The sequence below is a fragment of the Benincasa hispida genome, chromosome 2, assembly GCF_009727055.1.
Source record: "Benincasa hispida cultivar B227 chromosome 2, ASM972705v1, whole genome shotgun sequence".
Taxonomy (NCBI): Eukaryota; Viridiplantae; Streptophyta; class Magnoliopsida; order Cucurbitales; family Cucurbitaceae; genus Benincasa; species Benincasa hispida.
Genome location: NC_052350.1, coordinates 10795358 through 10817409, shown reverse-complemented (window position 1 = coordinate 10817409; position 22052 = coordinate 10795358). Strand labels below are relative to the sequence as shown.

The following is a 22052-nucleotide window of genomic DNA, read 5'->3' as shown; positions in this document are numbered from 1 at the left end:
GGAAGAATCCTAAAGAAACAATACATTCACACTGGTAATCAACCTCCTCTCTCCTTTAATTATCTTATTTTAGAAAAAGGAAAAAGAAAAATTGTAATAGAACAGAAATAAATTAGATAGCAGTTACCTCCGTACTCATTTTAATGACTAGATGGTGCCAAAGAAAGATGCAAATGCCAGGGGGGAAAAGTTCACTCAGCTTAATGCAAGATATATCCGATGTACATTTAGATGACGCCATAGCTATGGGGCATTTGGCTATGATATTCTACTCTTGGACATAAACAAAGTCCCAGAAGTTGACAAACTTAAAAATCTAATGATGTAGTCTTGATGGGAATAGGGAAGAAAAAGGTGCTACTAGTTACAAGGGTTTGCTTTTACGGGCTTTTGAGATTCGTCTAAGCACTTCGATTCCATTTCTTGATTCTCTGAAAAAGACCCCGATAAAAGGGGTTACCAATCATGGAAAAATCTTATTCCTAGGAGGCTACAAGGTAAAAGAGAGTACCTGCGGTGTAAATAGACAATGACATAGAAAATTGGTAGCAGCATCAAAATCAGTATTGAAGATGCCATGTAGAAGATGCCTGGTTGCCTCTGCAGGTATAAATAGTTTAATAAGAAACATCTAATGAAACTCAAAATGAGTAAGAAGAATATTTATATGGTTCCGAAAAGGAAAACTTTTTATATGAAATAATAAACAATTCCCTTCTTTCTCTTTCGTTCGTTCGTTCTTTCTTTCTTTTTTTTTTTTTTTGGAAAAAATAATAAAATCAAATTGAACAGTTCACCAGACCATGTCATTCCACAAGGGAGTGACATACTTGTAAGTAGAAACAAAATTTTCTTAAGCAGAAAACCAGCTTAACATATTAATTGTAAGTAATCAGAGCAAATGGTTTATGTTTAAAGGCTCACCGCCGCTCCTCTAGAAAATGGCTTTTGTTTCCCAGTGCAAGAATGAGCTCCACAGAATTGGTGAAGAAACAACTCTAGAGAGTACCTCGGTCATAAAATTAAAAATTATGAGCAATTTCATGGACCTTTGAAAATAACAGATATTATAAGTAAAAAGGTAGAAGGAGAAGAGATTGGTGGTGGGGGGAAGGGGAAGAAGCTTACCATGAAGACGGTTTGCTGATGGTCCCTCATTAATTGGAAAACAGCTATCAGCAAGACTCTGTTAAAGAACTTTTAGAAATGAACGACACTATTATGCAAAACAAAAGGCAAGAAATTAGCAAGCATTTTGTGTACCACTAAGCAACCTGACATAAATGTTTGTTCCTAGCAGCAGCTGCAGGATTGCATTTAGATTTACGTGACTTGATATCCATCTTTAGGTCACAATGTAATGCCCCACATAAATCAGCTAAGCACTTCCCGTGGCTCTGCATTTACTAATAGCATGGGTAAAGAACGGCAATCAAACTCAAAAGCAAGGAAATAAAGTACTCAAACTGAGTTGTAGTTACTCGAGTAGAATAATCCAAGCTAGCAAAAACCTGGCCCATCCCTTGTGAAAATGGGAGCCAATCTACATGCAAAGCCACTCTCTCTTAAGCTATTATTTTCTACATGCATACATTTTATGTAAAGTCTTGTGTCAAGAATCATTAGATGTAGGAAGACGTAAGATAAATATCTTTGTGAGAAGAACAATAGAACCATGAATATAAAGTATAATATAAATGTGGTACATATTTCGCAAATGAAATGCAACAACGTAAATTGGATACATATTGTACATGTGCCAACTAACGATATTTTTGAAACGTACATGTGCCAACTATAAGCATTGGAGTTTAACAACATTCATAAACTGGGTCGGCCAGTCATCAAAGGAGTGTACGGCCAAGGAGGTTCAGAGCAACACGAAACATGCTTTACACTTCAACTGAAGAGGAATGATGCCAGTTGAGATGCTACTGATGGGAAAATCTACCATCACTAAAAGCTTTCGGTCAAATTGAGAGGATGCTGGGGTGTGCAAAATCAACGACCAGGTTCCTTTCCTTCCAATCAATGTAATGTCTTGATAGATTGTGAAAAATCAAACTAAACTCCCTAGCCAAGTTCATTTGGAAATGGAAATCTCCTAAAATTCAGGTTTTTCCTTTGGAATCTTGCTCAAGGTAGTAAACACCTAGGACAGAATTCAAACCCTCGTCTTGTTTGCAACTGATGCACCTTACGTAACAATGCTACTGGAAAACAAAGACGCCTTTTCCAGGAATGCATTTCTCCACAAAATGTGAAACTCTTTCTTCAAAAAACTTCAATCCGCAATAGTGCACTCAAGCTTCAGAGTTATTGGGATTTTGTTCTTCACATCATTTCATGTCAATGCTTCAAGGGTGAAAGAAGGCTGCTTCAAATTATGCTCCATGTAGCAATTTTCAGGAAGCCATGGCTGCAGAGAAATTTCCTTGTTATTTTAGGTGAGAAGGATGGGTATAGATGAGCTGGACCATATCATGACTTTCTTGGTTTGAGCAAAATTTCTATGTTTTGCAGGAGAGATGGATGGTAAAGATGAGATTGCAGATAGCATGACTTTCTTGGCTTCTGCATGGGGACTGGGGTTACTTTGACTGAGATTTCATTGTAACTACTCTACTATCCTGATACAAACCAATAAGAACAACTCTTTGTAACTTTCTTGGGTTTCTTCAGAAAATATGTTATCCTCTCCTTTTCCGTATTCTTTTCTTGCTATTGTTCTTTTTCTGATTTCTAGTTTTAGGATTACTGCAATAAGAGTTTTTTAATTGTTAACTGATATTCAAATACTTGAGCAACAGACACTCACCCATTCATGTCATGAAAGTAAACCTTCTTAGTTAATTATAAGAGGGAGCAGAAGGCAGACATTAGTGAATAGCGAAATCCTACACATCCTGCTATGCTATAACATGAAATCCAAAAAAATATAGATGATGCTACGGCAAACCTATGTATTATGCAATGGCCAATTCCAAATAACAGCAGATACTAAGACATGACCCAAAAATGATAACAATGTTATATAGTAACTTTAAAGAATAAAATATAATTATGAACGATGATTATAACATGAAGGAAGAACATACAACATTCAGAAGATTGTTATGTCTGTTGTCAAAATGCTTATCAAGAAAATTTTCAGCACGAAAGCTTTTATGACAATATCCACACTGCCAATGATTTATATCAAGATGAATTTTGTGCTGTTCCTGATCTCTGAAGAGATCATTGTTTGGATGAAGCCTACACTTGGTTGAAACCTGATAATTTTCTTTCTCCATAAATGGAAGCAAGTGCTGCAATAGAAACAATCAGAACATCAATTAACATGTCTGTTTCAAATGCTGGAGTCCATAATCTTTAAGTAGTAAAGAAAACTCGTACCTCCTCAATAATATTCCAGGCTGTCCTACTTCTTTCTCTGGAACAATGAACTTCATCAACATGCTCTTTGTCTTGCGCAAGAGGTCTACATAAACAAATTCAAATAGTGATGCCAGCAGTGTCAAATAGTATGTTTGAAAAATAAGACACGCAAGGCAACAGCTTCTTGCTTGCCTAGGATGAGAGACGCACAAAAGATATCGGCTAAATAAGATGCATTGGTTAGAGAGAGAGATGGTGAGACACAGACACACACACACACAGGTTGTGATTAAAGAGAATGTAGAATACATTACAACGGAAAGTTGAAATACAAAACTGGGCAATAACACATCTTTGGGATCACATCAATTGCAACTGCAAATATAATTATTGAAAAAAGGAGGAAATTTGAGGAATAGTTTAGATTTTTAAAATTGAGTTGGAACAAGCATACATTTCATGGATTGGGAGTTTTACTAGCTGTGATGGAGAAAATAGAATGTGAAGGTGAAGGTAAATGGCTGAAATGACGACAGCATGTATTTCAGACACCCAGGGACATGCAATTCTAATTATATTCATTAAGGAGTCCAAGCAAAAGCTAGATTCTTTTTTTGACTTCTATCAAAGAAAGAGGAATGCATGGAATGAGGGATTAAAAGAAAGTACCCTTTCTCCTTGTTTATACAAATAAGAAATATTCTTAGCAGCTAGATCAGCTCAGAGATGCAAAAGGACTTATTGAAAAGTTTTCGCACTGGTTATGGGAGAATTCTCAAAACCCATCTTCAGCTGTCTGGCTTTATGATCATTTTAAGTGGGGATAACAAAGTTTTTACTGAAATTTATGCTTCAAGTAATAAAGTTGTTTGAGATAGCTTCAGGATTAGATCAACTCAGAGAAGTTTTCTATGAAATATCAACATTCAAATGGAGAAATTAAAATTAGAAGTAACCAACATGGGTATTACTCATGTGATCTACCTAATACATTTTTGGTACTGAGAAAGCTGTACAAGCGAAAGAATTTAATGAGAATGAAAAACAATGGGAAGAATGACGACGTGATGAATTTGGTTACGCTTCATCCCCAATACAACTAATGGTGTTACTTATCTAAGGTTTGTTGTAATTATACTGTTTCTGTATTAGTTCAAACTATAGTGCATTTTTTGAAATTGTAGACCGTTTTTTATAAGCTTGAAATAAAGGAGTTATGGTTTTGTCGTGTCTTTCCACCAAATCAATGAGAATTATGTTTCTTTTTAATATACACGTAAGTGTGTGTGTGTAGCTGCATCTTCTTTAGTGAACTGATACAAAGAAGATGCAGTATATCAGATGAATCCAGTAACTAATAGCGATTAACCAATACTCCCACATGTCAAATAACTTTGGGTTTTCACTAAGCTATAACTTGAGAGGGGGAGAGAGTGTCCACTGTGATGGGAGAAAAGAGCTACCTTGAAGTTGCAGATTGCTCCACGTCCTAAAATGAATGGAAAAAGACCAAGGTAAGAAGAGAATACCCAGACAGATATGTAGTGACAAAATTCAAAAGCAAGCAAATATAAGGAGCAATGAGGGATTGTCGATGGGAAAGAAACATCAGGGAAAACTGGAACCATCCGTTTCTCAAGTATTACTATAGTTCCATCACAATCAGATCAGAGTAAACAGAACTACAGAAGTCTAACTATCAGTTTTTTATGGTCAAAATGGCAGTTAATTTTTCCAGCTTATAGGTGAGTGCTGACCAAGCTTAATAATATCACCTCGCATGATGACTGATAAGGCATGTTCCTGAGGAACAGAAGATTGGTCTTGGCTTGAAGGTTCCTTTATATGATTTTTCTTTTTCTTTCTTTTTTTCCAAGAGTGCACTGATGGAAAATCTGGGAAAAGGGATTTCCTATGGCATTGTTAAGTGAGTGATTCTTCTTGTAAAGATCTGAAAATTCAGAGGAGCTCCTGGGTTTTGAGAATCCTGAGTTGAATTGTAAGATATTTTCTATCTATTTTTTATCTGCTGATTTGAGTCCAATCTTCAGTTGTTAAAGTGGATGTACATCCTAAAAGGACTTCCTCTGTGTTTATCTCGTTCTTTCTCCCAACAATTTTGTAGCTTATCATTGATTGATTCGTGGAGTTGATTAATTAGCAAACTGAATGATTTTGCTGATATTACTGACAATTTTGTTACCTATTGAAACAACTCTAACTGTCTAAGAGATGTATCAAATAACCAGATAGAGTACATTCAGGGAATGACTGTCTGGGTAGGAAAGCCGTTAACTCGATAGTTTTCAGTAAGGAAATCTTCCTCGAAAAGCTTATGCCAGTTACAAAAACAACAAATAGAAAATGTTCATTATCTCAAACAAATAAAATGTTAAAAATTTACAAATCCAAGAAAGATGGATTAGAGAAGAAACAAAAACGAGAGTAGGCATGGTTTTTGTTTTGCATCAAGATGAAGTAATACGATTAAATCAAGTGTTTAGGTATGTATGAGAAGACAGATTCGGTACCTGATTGCTGTTTGAAGGAGGTAGAGCGAAAGCAAAATGAACAACTTGTTGAAGAGAGAGTAAAAATGAAAGAAGAATTATGGTGCCTGCTGTTGCTTTCTTCTTCATTGCGAAACCCAGGCTCCAAGCCACTGTGCCCCCGGTTGGGGTGGTGGAGATTCGAATTCTGGCCGCGAACTCGAAGAATACCAACTTTGCCTCTCCAATCACGTACGCTTGCCGCGGAAATTCCACCGCTTATTGTTTACTGTCTAATACCAAACATTTGTACCTTTGGTCTTTTTTCAACAATTCACCTAAAATCCTTCCATCAAATCAAAACTAACTTTTCTAATTAATCTTTTGCCTAAATTTTACAAAATATTCACTTTAGGATAGAATTTTACTAACATCAAATTTCAAATTTTTTTTGTATTTTTACTCTTGTACTTAATTTATTTCATGCAAATTCTTATGTCAACTCGCCCATAAAATTGTCTAAACATGGAAAGAAAAAATTAAAATTAATAATATTTGAAAAATAGTTGTTGAGATGTGAAATATCATTATTCATTACAGCGTTGTTCTGGTTTTGGTATAACTCTTGAAACAAAATGAAGATTAATGTCATTAAGATGAATTGCACATCAATAGGTAGTAGAAAATTATCCAAATCTAATCATTATGACTTGTTTAACTACTATTTTTTTCCTCTAAAAATTAAGTTTATTCTAGTTTCTTAGGCATATTTTTAGGAGATTTTAAAAAATTAAAAAAATAAGGGAAACTATTCACACAAAATAGCAAAATTTAATCATCTTTCTCTTTTTTTGTCTTCTTCTTCTTCGTTCGATCTCGGTCTCTCTCTAACCCACGCACTTTCTTCTTCTTCTTCTTCGGTCTAATCTCGGTCTCTCTCTCTAACTCACACGCTCTAACGTCCAACGGCCACCGCACTCATGTCCAACCATTGATCCCCCCGCATTTTGGTCTACATCACATATCTAGTTGTATGTCATCGTCGGTGAGCCAATTTTTATCTCTCTGCCCGACTCACTCTCTCTTCCTCTAACTCTTAGATTCGTGCAGCCCAGTCCTTGTGATTGTTGTCTTGTTGCTGCCAACACTAGATTTCCCGAATTTTTGTTGTTAAAGGTAAGGTTTTGGACGTTTTTGGTTAATTTTGTTTGTTTCTTGAACACTCATTAAGTTTTGTGTTAAAATTGATTTGTCCATGAAGTTGGTGCTAGATTTTGAGTTTTGTTACTTTTAAATAGTTGCGATAGACATTATTATCGATAGATGTTGATAAAAGTCTATCAGTATTTTTTTGTTATTTCTATAAATAGTTTGACATTTTTATATTTATGAACATTTTTCCTTCTATTAATGGTTAAAATATAATGTTAATTAAATTTTACAAAGAATTATATATTATATAAATAAAAAATAAAAATCTCTATGAACAAATAATCCGTTGTCGTCCAGCGGTTATGATATCTGGCTTTCACCCAGGAGACCCGGGTTCGATTCCCGGCAACGGAACTTTTATATTTTCTCTCTTTATTTTTATTCCTTTAATTTCGGTGTTTCGTTATTTTTGGGAATCGATAAAAGATTTTCCATCTCTATATCTATTAAATAGGTATTTTATTCCCTTCTAAAATAATGAGTTTCCTTGTTTTTTTTTCTTTTCTTTTTGTTCAATGTGTCTTTTTTTTTCCTTTTCTTTTTGTTCAATGTGTGTACTTTTTTATTTTATTTACATTAAAAAATTAAGTTAATTAATACATTTAGATTAAGTTTATAAACAACATTTACTCAATAATAATAATAATAATAAACAACGAAGCTACATTAGAATTTTAATAATTATTTAATTGCAATAAATTGATGTATTCAAATATGTACTCAGCTTTTTAGAAATATAAAATTGATGTAGTAGCTTATGTAGTTTTTCAAAAATTAATGTGGATAATCAAGGATGAAAAAAAGCAAGAAAAAAGAGAGGAGAGAGGAGCAACTGAAGATTCAAAAGGAAAGAATATATTCTTAGTTTCAAAGTTTTGAGTATGATTTTTGTTAAATTCCTACCTAGGCTTCGTTACTTTGTAACTTTAAGTTATGAATTTAGTGTTTGAAGGTCTCTTCATTTCAAAACATTATACTTTCACCACTAAATTTTGAGTTTATTTCCAATTGTTCCCTTTTGAATTTTACAATGCTGCCCTCATTACTCTCTTTTGATACTTGGTTTCAATTAGTTAATTTAAATAACAATGAGGTTCATTTTTTAATTGATTTTAAAAATCGACAAAAATTAATTGAAAAAAATTAATTTTAATTTTAATTTTTTCCCCTCTTTCAGATTATTTACTAAAAAAACCACATAAGTTACCCTGACTATAAGCAGAGTTTATTTCGTAATTTAAAAATTATTATGCCACAAGTTCAAGTATATACTGATTGCTGAGTAAACTCATATCGGGGATCCTAAACGTTAGCAATCAAGATTGTTTTAGAGTGGGGTGATTCAATATTTAAAAAAAGAAAATTTTAGTCCCTATACTTTTAGCTTTTATTTATTTTAGTCTCTATATTTTTAAAATATTCATTTTGATTCTCGTACTTTCAATTTTAATTAATCTTTGTCCTTGAACTTTAAAAAAACAACCATTTTGATCCCTTAAAATGAAGTAAAAATGGAAACAAAGAAACCAAAATAGTCATTTTTTGAAAACATAGACCAAAATGAACATTTTGAAAGTCCATAAACCAAAATGAATCAAAGTTAAAAAGTATAGAGACTAAAGTGAATATTTTGAAAGTATAGAAACCAAAATGAACAAAAATTTAAAGATACCAGAACCAAAATAGTATTTAAATAATAAACTCTCCCAGCAACTTTCAACCATTGCTTTTGGAGAAAAAATTCCAGCAATTTTTTATTAAATAGATCAATCTTAATTTAAAATGACTGTAACATTCTGTCAAACAACAATTAACTAAAACATTAATTATCCATGCAAAAAGAACACTAAAACATTAATTTATAAAGAGATACAAATTCATATTTCTATAGAATAAATTCTAACAAATAAAAAATATTCCATCTCAATAATAAATAAGCACTGTGATCGTTATTAACTAACAACAATCTCTCCCCTTTATCTACACACTCATCATTTGCAAATGGCAGTTATATAAAATATGATTGATGATTCTACCTAAGCTAACAGGATTTTGAGTACTCTGAAAAATAATAATAATAACCCATTTACTTATTTTTCTTCTTGCCTCTTTTTCTTGAACTAGTTTCAGGAGCTTCTGCTTCTACTGCTTTCTGCTCTGCCTCCAATATGGCAAGCTTATTCAAAGGAACCAGTAAAAAGTAAGATTAATAATAAGAACAATCTGAACACTACAATTCTGGCTTTGAAGCAAGTCAAAGAACTTACCTCATCAAGGATGGGTTTAAGCTCCCTGTAACGAGATTCAGCAAGATCGAAACCATCCTTGCGAAGTTCCTATATCAAGACGTAAAGAACATTAATACTGTTAGATGATATGATATTAAATTTGTCTTCACCCATCAGCTCAAGCTTTTGAGTCAATCAGTGATTTAAGAAACACTCTTCAGCCATACACAAGGATAAGAAAGAACGAGAAATTTGGTTTTTGGTCCTGTTTTGTTGATAAAGTTTTTGCCCTTAAGCCCTGGTTTCTATTAAATCTATCAGCAAAATGCATTTATTCCTCTTTCCATTATGGAAATCATTATCTAAAAGCAAGGTAGAATGAATTATTGAAAACCTCAATTTCAGTTAACTCGGGACAAAAAACATAATGAGAATACATCCATATAATGATTCTGGCTCATTATCTTGAGAAAAAAAAAAAAAAAAAAAAAACCAGGGGACCTCACAGTATCTGCCCGTAATGTTCCAAAATATCAAAATGTACCTATATATCATTCTCTCATCCTAAATGATGTTACATTAAATAATTTCACAAATCAGTTTACGTAGCTTATTCCTTATTCTGCCGAGAAGGATTTGTACAATAGTTTGAAATGGAAAAATAGAACCGTATGATTTTCTTTCATGAGACGAGATTCACAGCAGAGAGAAAATCCATTCAACAAAAGTGAGCATAGAAGTTACGAATCACCAGAAAAAAGAGAAGAGAAGAGTAGAATCAATTTTTAAATGCAAAAGAAATTCCATACCTTTCCAGTATGTTGTGTATGCTCATGTGCCGCCATTTGCCAGTATAGATTTGTACGTTTATAGAAATCCCTTAGAGATTCTCCAGGCTATATCAAGATATAATCGAGATCGACCAATAATGGAGTGAGACAAAGGAACTTAACGGAGCATACAATTAAAAAACTAAAGAATCGCTATGATAGAAATTGAAGGCAACAACTATTAGACATTTGTTATATTTTAAAATATTAAATTTAAAAGCGGAAGCTTGCAAGTAAAAGACTCCATAATTGGTCAATCACATTATACTATAATGATTATAGATCATAAATGCTACCATAGGAGTTCTTTGTGAATCTGAAAGCCCAAGGTTAGCTCTGATTTGTTCGATCCTTGCCCGCTTCTCTTTCCTACGAAGATTCCTGCCCTCACCCTTAATCAAAGCTACAGCATCTCCTACTTTTCGCGATCCATTATTCCCAGCCTTCAAAAATAAACAAGATCAAATGAACAAACAGTCGATGAGAATACAGCTCTGGACAGAATTGTATCATTTGGTTCTATTTCACATGTTAGAGCCCATTAGCAGCTTTGCGTGATTCTTGAAGAGCAGTTATCTCCATAACATATACATGCTTTCTTGCCAAAACAAGAAGGCAAAACAATGTCCCATGCAAATGAAGCAAGAAATACAAGCAGAGTAATGGGATTAGCATGATAATAAATGGATGTTTTATGAGTTGGGAGAAACAAGGGGTATTTTGTTTTGCAACCAGAGATTCATTATCGCTACAATCCAATGAATAAGGAATATAGGATACGCTGCACCTCAAAATCCTCCTCATCACTATCCTCCTCATCACTTTCATTGCTTCCTTCAGAATTGTCATCATTCTCACTGTCAACTTCTTCATCTTCCTCATCTTCATCCTCTGAGGCTTCTACCCATTCAGAATCCGTGGCCTTCATCAGAAACAAGTGCCGAAGTGAGAAAAGTACAATGTAAAGAATTTTAGGCGCTTTACAAAATCAAACATGTCAAACAAATATAATTATCATTTGTCCAAATAGGGGCTGATCTTCATCTATCAATCTTCAGTTTACTTTAAAATATGAAGAGAACTAGAGAAGACTCAAAAAATTATGGTAACTAAAGGTTGCAAGTTGAAACAGAATAATCAAGAGTACCAGAAGATCACAGGGTGATGACATTTTACCTAGCAATCAACAAGACTCTGATAAAACAGGGAAGAAAGATTTTCATTTTTTGTTGGTAAAAAACAAAATAGCATACCGGTATAATGCACTTCCATTCATCAAGTTTACTGAGATTGAGAGCATACAAGTCATCAAGGGTGATTTCTCGATCTTTAATCTCCATCATACCCCCATATATGTACAGTGTATCTCTTCCAACAACCACGCAGGAGTTAATACGTCCACAGGGCTTAATCACCTATAAAGTGCAATACTTTAGAATATAAAAGTTCCACATTAAATCTTAATGCATGAAAGAAAGAAAAAAAATAATGAATGAACTCCAGCATGCTAGACCTCTGGCAAAATAGCATTTTTGTTTGAACCAGATTCTTCTTGGTTTTTGCAAGAACTCATTTCCAATCCACCATTGTTAATGGATACAGATGAAGATATGTGATGAGATATTTCATCAATGTCAGTTTCCATGTTGCATGCTTCTTCGATGTCTGGATTTTCAATTTTACCAACGTCAACAACCTCCTCATTTATATTATCATCAAACGCAACCTCATTGTCCTTTTGGTTAGAAATCTTTTTAACCTGATAAAGAAATCAAACCATCAACGATGTATCCTATTAACGACAATTTCATTGAACATTCAATCTTTAGAAAGTTGAAATGTATTTAAAGAAAGTTATTTTGCTTCTAAGAGAGTCTAGATATAGATAATTAGAAATTTATCAAGGTCTTACCTTTGCCTTTGTCGACTTTTCCTTCCTTAACTCTAGAGGATACCTACCAACAAGGGAAAAACATCTGTCAATTAGCAGAATAATGATTTTACACCGTGTGTATACCAATCATACAAGATTCAAACTTCACTTCAACAAGACAGAGAAAATTAGAGAATATACCCCCCGCCCCCCGATGCACATGAAATAATAATTTGTTGTGCTTACCATCGATGGTTGTCTATTTGAAATGCATAGAGTTCATTCAAGAATAGACTCATCATTGCATCACCGCCTACATTTGTAAATGACCAAGGATCACATTAGTGAAAAAATACGAAAGCCAACCCAATAAGAATCACAAATATAATGCACAATACATACACACGCACATACCAAAAAGAAGAAGTTAAAAGAGCTTCTTCACCTAAAAAAAGGAAGTCAGAAAAATAAAAGAAACCTAGCTGCAAACAAATAATTCATGACAAGTACAAATTTTTAACTTAATACATAAGCTGCAAACGAATATAAAATAAAATGATAAAATATGTCTGTCCTGCTGGTCATGGTTTTATGAGGCCTGAATTAGCAGTGACCTCTCAATCTCTACTTTAATTATATCAATATAAGACTAACCACTTTTTTTAATTTGATGAGAAAACTAGGAGACCTACTTTACATCAATCTTCAATTCTTAACTTATCATGATCATGTCCCTTCCAGTAAAGACAGGCTCCTTTTTTCCTCATAGGAATTTAGTTTGCCAGACTTGCAAGTTAATGTGTCCTTTCCACAAGTCTTCAGCCTTTTCGAAACCATATCCCCCCCCCCCCCACACACACACACAAAAAGAAAAAGAAAAAGAAGTTCATATTGACAATTATTCAATAATTCTTTAATTGTAGGCAAGTAGAGAGGATGTGCAGACTGTATTCCTTTCGTGGTATGTAAGTACTTGCCTTCAACTTCCATGTCCACCACTCCCCCAAATAGCAAGGCTCGCCTCTTATGAACACACATGGAGAACCCTGCACGAGGCCCAGGTGGCATCCCACCTTTCTTTACCTATAAAAGGAAATGCAGATAATTGCATCAGAACGAGTTAGTACTAGATGCATGATCCAAAAAGGAGATAAACAACAAAGAGCAATTAGTTACTCTTTTCTTCCAAGAATTATTCCAAAAAGATATCAAGTACTTGACAGGTTAAAAAATCTTGATCCCTATTCTATGTTAGTTAAGCAAAATAAGACTCGGTCGTTCCCTCTTTTATGTAAAAACACATGGCACTTAGATCATAAATGATGATTAGCCTACCCCCACACTCAACCCAAAGGCACGTTTTGTGTGTTGGGTTGAGAAGATATATAATACCTTTCTACACATGCAGTTTCTTTTCTATCTGGGAACCATTTTTCCCAGCTTGCCTAATTTTGAGCCTCAACTTAAGAATGTTAAGACTTAAATTATCATAGGATAAATATTAAAGAGCCGGAGTCTCATACAATATAGTTCTGATGGCCCTTTTTTCTTTTTTTTTTTTTTTGAAAGTTTAGAATATAGAAAGAGACAGAAGATGTGAAGAGTGGAACTCAACGTATGAACAAGTAAAGCTTGAAACCAGGGCTGAGTATACACCTTATTCCATTGCCAAGTCCTTGGATCAAGGGACCACATGTCTGCATGCACAACTCCTCTTTCAGAAGTGCTCTTATCAGATTGAATTTCTTTAAAATAGCCACCATACAAGAAAACCTGTAATTTGAATAAATATATGAGATGGTAAAGCAAAAAACTCATGTCTGTAATGTTATAACCAGAATGGTTAGATGCTACATGATCAACCAACCTCATCTTGGTGAACAAAAAATTGAAAACCACTTCGAGGACTAGGCCACATTGCACCAGGACTAGGCTTCACTTCTTGCCACTAATAGAACTTTTTGTCAGTATTCATCATTGAGCCGTATCAAGAGAATAATTAGAAGATGCTATCTTGAAGAGGGAGAGGAAATTTTGATATAAATTAGTTTCACCTTGTATTGATCCAGATCAAATACATACAAATCGTTATAGTATCTGCAAAATAATATTTGAGAAAAGTTTTAGTGAGCAGATTGAAACCAATATTCTTGTACATGGAATATCTTCACAATTGTTTATAAAAATTTATAGGAAATACATTTACACATGTGGAAGAAGACAAGAGGCAGAAAGATAGACTACGTAAGGTAAGTTTGACCTAAATATATGCAGAAATACCAAATGTACCTTCAATCTTAATATCCGCATATAGACACACACATACCCAGTTCAGAAGCTTTTCTTAAGAGATAATTCATATGATTGATTACAGAATTCACCAACCTCACTTCTCTTAAAGTGTCATAGAAGCCACCAAAAACAATAATTTTGTGCTTGTATAAGACCTGAAACACAATCAAGGAAAATGTTGTGAAAATAAAAAAGATATAAACTCAGCAGATATTAAAGAAGCATGCCACACAATTACCATCCGATGACCAGAGCGTGGACTAGGACAACCTTTTAAATTTATTTGTTCCCATTGATTTGTTTTCAGGTCCAGCACCCAGAAATCCTATAGGTGTGTGTAAAGCACCAAATCAAATAACAGTTACAGAAGCCAACAGGTTGCCTAGTTAATAATAAATAGCATGCACTTTCAAAAACTAAAGAAGGGAAATGGAAATTCTACCTTGTAGTGATGAAACCTCTCTTGGTTAGGAGATGTAAACTCTCCACCTAATGGTGCAATAAAGCAGTTAGCATAGTGCGTGTTAAATACTAGAGATGTATGTCTTTGCATTCGACCAAAATTCTTCACTAACCAAAAATATAGAGGTAATTCTTCCAAGCAACAGCTTGATGAGCACTACGAGGAGGCGGGCTATTGGGACTTGAAATTACTTTCCACTCTAGTTTCTCAACATCGTACCGATACAGATCACCATAGACATATGTCTGTGCCAACTCAAGTTAATGAACTGCAGGTGTAAGACCTGATTAACTACATCAAGTACGATGTGCAGTCACAATGTAGATTATTATGAACTTACCTTGGTACCATTGTAAAATTCACCCCCATAGAGGATCAACTCTGTTTCTTTCAAGGGATTGATAGTCAACTACACGATATTTCCAATAAATTACTGTTACCGATTTCCTCATAAGCGTGAAACACAACAGTTAGAAATTAACTTGATAGTCCATATGTAAGAGATGTACCGAACTGGACCGAGGAGATGGCGCAGGGACATTCTCCTCAACATGAACTTCCTTTTTCTTCGCTTCCTCCTTTTGTATACTCAACTACAAGAATTCAAATGAGAAAAAACAACTCACTTAACCGAGTTTTGACCACAAAAGGCAGATCATGTCAAGTTTCTCATTGAAGCCAAGCACAAGCATGGCCCTTGAAAGTTCGTTGGAATATGCGTGACTCTCAAAAGTACCCTTTTTATTATACTCGTTCCTTTTTATCTTTCTTCCTTATTTGGACATCTAAAGTGAATGAATCAAAAATCCCAATCCTCAAATTATCTCTTGAATAAAAGGAAGCTATTACAGTAACAAAATAAACTAAAATAACGAGCTGAAGAATGAACTAAGATGAATTCGGATAAAGAGCTGAAGCATTTAGTATATAAGTATTGATCTGCTTCCATTTGTACTCACTTCTCAGATACTAACAACGAATTAAAATTTGTAAAGAATGAAGGAACATACGAGAATTGCATCAATGTCATCCTCGGGAGAGAGCTTCTTGCTCTCCCTGCGAGCTCTCTTTTCCTCGGCTTTGGCCGTTTTCCTCTCGGTCTTCTCTTTTCCCTTTCCGGGTTTCTTCGTCTTCTTCCCCATTTGAACTGAACTCTCTGCTTGAGGACTTGCCTTTCAGGCCACAGCTACAATAGCAAATTAATGCAAGCGAAAAGCAGTTTCCGGTTCCAACTAGGAGCCCTGGAAGGGAACTTTGATGCGGCGCGTCGCCTTACAAGGGTAATTTGTAGAAAAAATTTGTAGGGAGGGCTCTATTTGGCGGCCACTCCGTATTTGGTCTCATTTTTATAAACCAATGAAATTTAGCTTTTGTTGATGTTATTATAATGTAAATTTATCATTTTAATCCATCTTTTTCTTTCTTTCTCCTTCTTCCTCCGCTCTTTTGGAGCAATTTTTCTTATTCTTTTAATTTTCCCTACTTTTCGTCTTTTTCTATTTTCTTTTTCCTTTTTCCGTTTTTGACGATTTCATTCGCTTACACTATCCTCTAGGCGATTTTCCTTTTTTTCTTCTCCGATAATTTCTATTTATGTAGTTCTCTTTTTTTTTTTCTCTCTCTCTCTATTCTTCGTTTTGTAGTTTTTATTGAAGAAAAGAGAGGAATAATCTGAACAAATGAGAAAAAAATTGTAGTTGTTGAAAGAATCTGTGAAGGTCTTGAGTGAAAACGTGGATTATCCCAATTTTTTTGTTTTTACATAATTGAAAAATATATAATACAAACTATGCAAAAGGATAGAATTAAAGCATGCTTAATAAATGAGAAAGAAAAATTAGGAAATTAGTAGTTCAAGAAACCCTTACCTCTGAAGATCCGATCTTCTTCACGAACTCCCTCTTCTTTCCAAATTGTCACGAACTCCAAACCCTCAAAGCAAAAACCTTGTGAACACCACCAGAAGAAGCCGTTTGTATTCTCTTGAGATGAGACCATAGGAGTTGTATGGGCTCTGTGAATTTTGAGAGAGTGAAAGTTTGAGAGGAGAGGAGAGAGTGAGATACAAAGAATTTTTTCTCGGAGACCTCTCTCTGTATTTTGTAAACTACAAGAAGAAGAAACCGTATCCCCCACAACCACCTTGATTGTGGGATGAAGAGAGAATTAAGGGGAGGGAAAACCTCCCTTTAAAATTCAAAAATAAAATTAAACTTAATTAATAATAAACAAATTAATTTTTATTATTATATATATATATGTATATAACTATATGTTATATCATATATAACATATAATATATAGTTTAATATTGTATCATATACAATATAACCTATAGTTTTAATTCTCTCATCAATGGTATTTAATATAAATCTCATTTATACTAAATTTAATTATATGAATCCAATTCACATAATTAATATTTGAATCATATTCAAATATTTATTTTCTCTCAACTAAACTTTATATTATAATGGATTAAATACATTATAGTAATTATATCATATATAATTAAATTAAATTAACTGTATCATATATAATTAGTTCTCTCATTTAATTTGAATAATTCAAATAAAATTCAAAAATGATTCTCATAAATCCCACTTGGGCTACAGAGGGGATCTCATGGACTTGTAGTTTAAAGCTCCAATGGTACTTGAATAATTAATTAAATTCTTCAACGTCCATTAATTGTTAGGCACTCCACTAAAGATCGATAGTTGCACTTTTCACACTACATATATATTTTTGTGTCCATTGGATATAACCAATCAACAGTGCGATGACCATTCACAAATTGCTTGTATGTACAGTTGGGCCAAATTTGTCGTTTGGTCCTATAGTTACATATAACTCCTTAAGTATCATTGATTCCTCTAATGAGCAATAAGACTAGTCATAGTCCAATTATGACCAAACCACTCTCTGGCCAAGAGAGGGTGTGGTGTCACATTATTCAAACCTTGAAATCAGCCCTTAAGGGAGAAATTTATCTACTTATTCCGACATTGGGAAGGAGTGAATTTCGTCTTGTGTAGCTGTGTTCTTAGCTCTCCAATCAAACGAATCCCCAAAATGGTAGACTTATTGAGTCGACGATCTGGCCACTCTCACCCATACAAATCAAAAGACTGCCTTCATAGGTAGGAGTTCACAACTCACTCAGGATTCATGTCATGTCACCTATGGTCATCCTAGTGAAATGTAAGTCTCTATTATGAACGGTGTTATATAATGAGACTAGTCATTTCATGGTTCGATCTTATACAAACTCTTTGTATAGGATACCCTCACTCACATGTCTTTACATAAAGATCAAGATCAGATTATTTGTAGTACTTTACAACACTTGTAACATCTACAAAGCGAGTCATATCCATAGTGTCACCAGGATAAGATACCCAACCTTATCTATCTACTATAGACCGTTTAGGTTATCATTTAAACATGATCCACCCGTATGTCTCTACATACATGTTTAAATTACATAAAATAACCTAGGATCTTAGTTTATTAGACTGAGTGTATGCTCACAAAATAAAATTTTGTTTATATAGTGTTTACAAATTACGAGAATACAAGAGAGATTTAGGACACCAATCCCAACAATTATGTCCTATGAGGATCAAGACAAAGGTGCGAGAAGTGAGAGCGGAAGCGAGGAGGAGGAACGGGAGTAAGGAGCTAGAAACAGGCCTTCACGCACGTTTTGAGGTCAAATGGGTGCTTTCACATGTGAATGACGCCAGCAAAAGACCAAATTTCGAGTGTTTTTTAAAGTGGGGCCAAATTTCGAGTTGCTCCTAAATAGGGGCCATTTGTACAAATTCCCCAAATTATTATAGAAGGCCTCCACATTTTTGGCCCAACATTCAAAATCAGGTGAAAAATGACATCTTGCTTGCGTCACCCCTTATGAAGTTACCATATTGACTCCGGATGCACGCGAAACCTTGCGTCTGGACATTAATCTCGCTTCTCATTCTTACGCCTCACAATTGACATCTCAATTCTCGTTCTCGTGCCACGTCAGACCTTTCCAAATGCATTTTAAATGGTCTTCTTGCGCCTCCCTACAGCCTCTCGCTTCTCAATCTTGTTCAAGGTCAAACGCATAAAATCGTTCTCACCAGCCTGGTTTCTACCATTAATTAATGATCCTGTAGGAATTTGCTTGAAAATGAAAAAGCTTCCGTCAAAATCCATAATTCTTTCAAATCAATTTAAGTAACCAACATTTACTACGTTGAATTAATGTGCATTTAAAATCAGATGAAAGATTACCAAAAAAAAGGAATTAGATGAAAGATTACCAAAAAAAAAAAGGAATTAGATGAAAGAACCCTTGGTTGGCTTTTAAAAACATGTTTTCTATTTAGCTGCCATGTATCAAAGACCAAAGAAAACCAAAGAAACTAACATTTATTATGTTGTAAAGGTTGTTGAATCATCATACGCACTCAGTTATACACCCCAAGTAAGTAAATGCTAAGTCTTCATTTTTTAATTATTTTTTAACACTTATACCAAATATAACAACATGAATGTATGTCTTAGAGTTACACGAGCGATGGACGAGAGAGATAAACAAGACAATAGGAGTAAGCATAGAGAGGAAGAAATGGTAGGAAGAAAAGTGAGAATGAAACGAGAAACACCAGCGAGAGACGAGGGGGAGAAGTGAGATAAAGAAACAAGAACGAGAAACAAGAGCGAGAGGTGAGAGATAGGAGCGAGACTTGGACATAATTGTAATTTGTAATTTTCTGTATAATTTTTTGTAGGATAGAAGAGAAGCAGCTTTTCATTTGGTATGGTGATATATGGGATGGTTGGGATTGGTATCATAAATCTCTTTATTATCATAGTTTGTAAATTTGTATAAATAAATTATTATTAATAAAATAAACATTATTTTGTTTGTGTATTGACTTAATCCAATAAACTAAGATCCAAAGTTATTTTATGTAACTTAAACATGTATGTGGTTGAAATACAGGTGAATCATGTTTAAGGAATAACCTAAATGGTCTATAGTAAATGCTAAATGGATAAGGTTGGTGTCTTATCATTATGACACTACGAATATGGCTCGATTTGTAATTGTTACAATTGTCGTAAAGTGTTACAAATGATTTGATTCTAATTGTTCATGTAGAGATATGTGAGTGAGATTATCCTATACAAAAGTTTGTATAAGACCGGACTGCGAAATGATTAGTCTCTTTTTATAATATCATTACTTAAAGAGATTAGCATTTCAATAGGATGACCATAGGTGACTCGACCTTAATCTTAAGTGAGTTGTAAACTCCTGTCTACTAGAGCAATCCATTAATCCCGCACATCCACAGCAATTTAACGATTAAACAGTATATAAATGCACCCACCAAGAACGTAAGTGTCATTTCGTTGCAATATATGAAATTGGAGTATCAGAACCTGACTCTGATACCAATTGAAGGATCTCTTAACAAAGAGTTCCATAAGCGCGTTCAGATTGCTCCAATTTCACAGTGACCAAAATACACCATATACATTCAAACGCACAGTTATGCAAACAAATATTAATTAACGGCATGCTTTGAACAACAAAACAAACAAGGCAGAGAGTTCTCATACTAGTTGAAGACGCTCTTCAAGCTTTGGAACTCAACGTAACGGAAGATCTCTACCCGATCAACCAACACCCAGCAGATGCGTTGGCTACAGTAGTATGAACAACCGCAAACACATGAACACAGTGAGGACAACACTACCAAAAAAGAGCCCTAGGTATTCTCGGATTGAGAACCCAAAGCGTGGTCTTTGGTGAGTTTGGTAGAGGTAGGAGGAAGAACTGATCATGTAGATGATAAGCAAGTGGGAAAGAATGAGAAGCTATCGCATAGTTAGATGCTTATCGCTTAGAAGAAACTACACGATCGTGTAGGTTTTATTAAACGATCGTTTAGAAAACAGTAGGCAATCGTTTAGCAAACACGACACATTATACGTGTTGCGATTGGTGCACTAATTCTCCTGGAGTTTCGTTGTTTTGTAAAGATACACATTTTTAATGAATAAAATAAATGTTATTTAATTCTGGCATTTACTTATATCCAATAAACAAAGCTCCTTGGTTATCTTATGTGAACTTAAGCATGTATATGCGACATACAAGTGGATCATGCCTTAAGTGATAACCTAAATAGGTCTGTAGTATAAGGATTAAGGTGGGATACCTGATCCTGGTGACACTACGGGTATGACCCGCTTTGTAGAGGTTTGTAAGTGTTGTAAACTACTACAGATGATAGATCCTAATCATTCATGTGGAGACGTGGAGCGGGGGTATCCTACACAAAGAGTTTGTAAGATCTGGACCACGAGATAATTAGACTCTGTATATAACACCGTTGATACTAGAGACTTACATCTCACCTAAACAACCATAGGTGACACGATCTCAATCCTGAGTGTTTTGGGAACTCTTGCTTTTGAGGGCGGTTCTTTGATTATTACGGGTGAGAGTGGCCAGAATGCCAACTCAACATGCCTACCTTTTTGGAGACTTATCTGATTTGGAAGCTGGGAACTCAATCTACAATATGAAATTCACTCATTTCCCGAAGCAGGGATAAGTAGAGAGATTGCTCCCTTAAGGGCTGATTCCGGGGCTTGAACATAGTAGCCACAACTTCTCTTTGGAAGAGAAAACTCGGTCATAGTAGGACTATGACTTATGTTCATTAGAGGGATCAGTGGTACTTAAGGAGACAGATGTAACTACAGGGGCATAACGATTATTGGCCCAGTTGTACTTACGGGTGATCTGTGAAGGGTTGTCGCACTGCTGATTAGTTAAGATGGACACATAATATATTTGTGGTAAGGAGAGTTCAGCTGTTGATCTTTAGTGGAGTGCCTGGCAGTTAACGAATAGTGGATCCCATGATTAAAGAGTTTAGTCAGTTATTCACGTATCGTTGGAGCTTCGAGCTACAGGTCTATGAGGTCCCCTTGGTAGCTCAATGGATTCAGTTGAGGATCAGTTCTTGGTGTTGATTTGAAATATTTAAATTGACAAAGTATTTTGATTATATATGATATAATCAGTATGATGTATGAGATACATCTAGTGGAGGATTGATGTAAATGAGATTTATATTAAGTACCATGGAATAGAAAAAGAACTATGGTTTATATGTTTCATGAGATGAAATATTAAAACTATAGGTTATAAATATAGTATGATAAGTTGGTTATCATTTATATTTATAATAATATTAATTATTGGATAATTAA

General features: G+C 34.5%; 2 protein-coding genes and 1 non-coding gene across 3 annotated transcripts; 1 reads left to right on the top strand and 2 right to left on the bottom strand.

The window, feature by feature from the left end:
* Positions 1-91: 91 nt before the first annotated feature.
* On the bottom strand, positions 92-6169 carry LOC120071608. Its single transcript, XM_039023957.1, has 9 exons — positions 5910-6169; positions 4842-4867; positions 3397-3481; positions 3099-3308; positions 1275-1397; positions 1129-1186; positions 925-998; positions 512-600; positions 92-431 (listed from the first exon to the last, which is right to left on the bottom strand). The coding sequence occupies exons 1-9, from the start codon at positions 6015-6017 to the stop codon at positions 365-367; spliced, it is 840 nt and encodes a 279-aa protein (XP_038879885.1). The 5' UTR covers positions 6018-6169; the 3' UTR covers positions 92-364.
* Positions 6170-7361: 1192 nt separating this feature from the next.
* TRNAE-UUC lies at positions 7362-7433 on the top strand. Its single transcript has one exon. It is a non-coding gene; the product is annotated as a tRNA-Glu (tRNA).
* Positions 7434-8937: 1504 nt separating this feature from the next.
* On the bottom strand, positions 8938-15907 carry LOC120071591 (kelch domain-containing protein 4). The gene is made up of 20 exons (XM_039023939.1): positions 15776-15907; positions 15275-15358; positions 15106-15174; positions 14878-15010; positions 14745-14791; positions 14541-14627; positions 14396-14457; positions 14065-14107; positions 13878-13958; positions 13667-13783; positions 12988-13093; positions 12257-12323; positions 12050-12092; positions 11651-11896; positions 11391-11552; positions 10925-11059; positions 10434-10580; positions 10117-10203; positions 9347-9415; positions 8938-9255 (listed from the first exon to the last, which is right to left on the bottom strand). The coding sequence occupies exons 1-20, from the start codon at positions 15905-15907 to the stop codon at positions 9166-9168; spliced, it is 2007 nt and encodes a 668-aa protein (XP_038879867.1). The 3' UTR covers positions 8938-9165.
* Positions 15908-22052: the final 6145 nt, after the last annotated feature.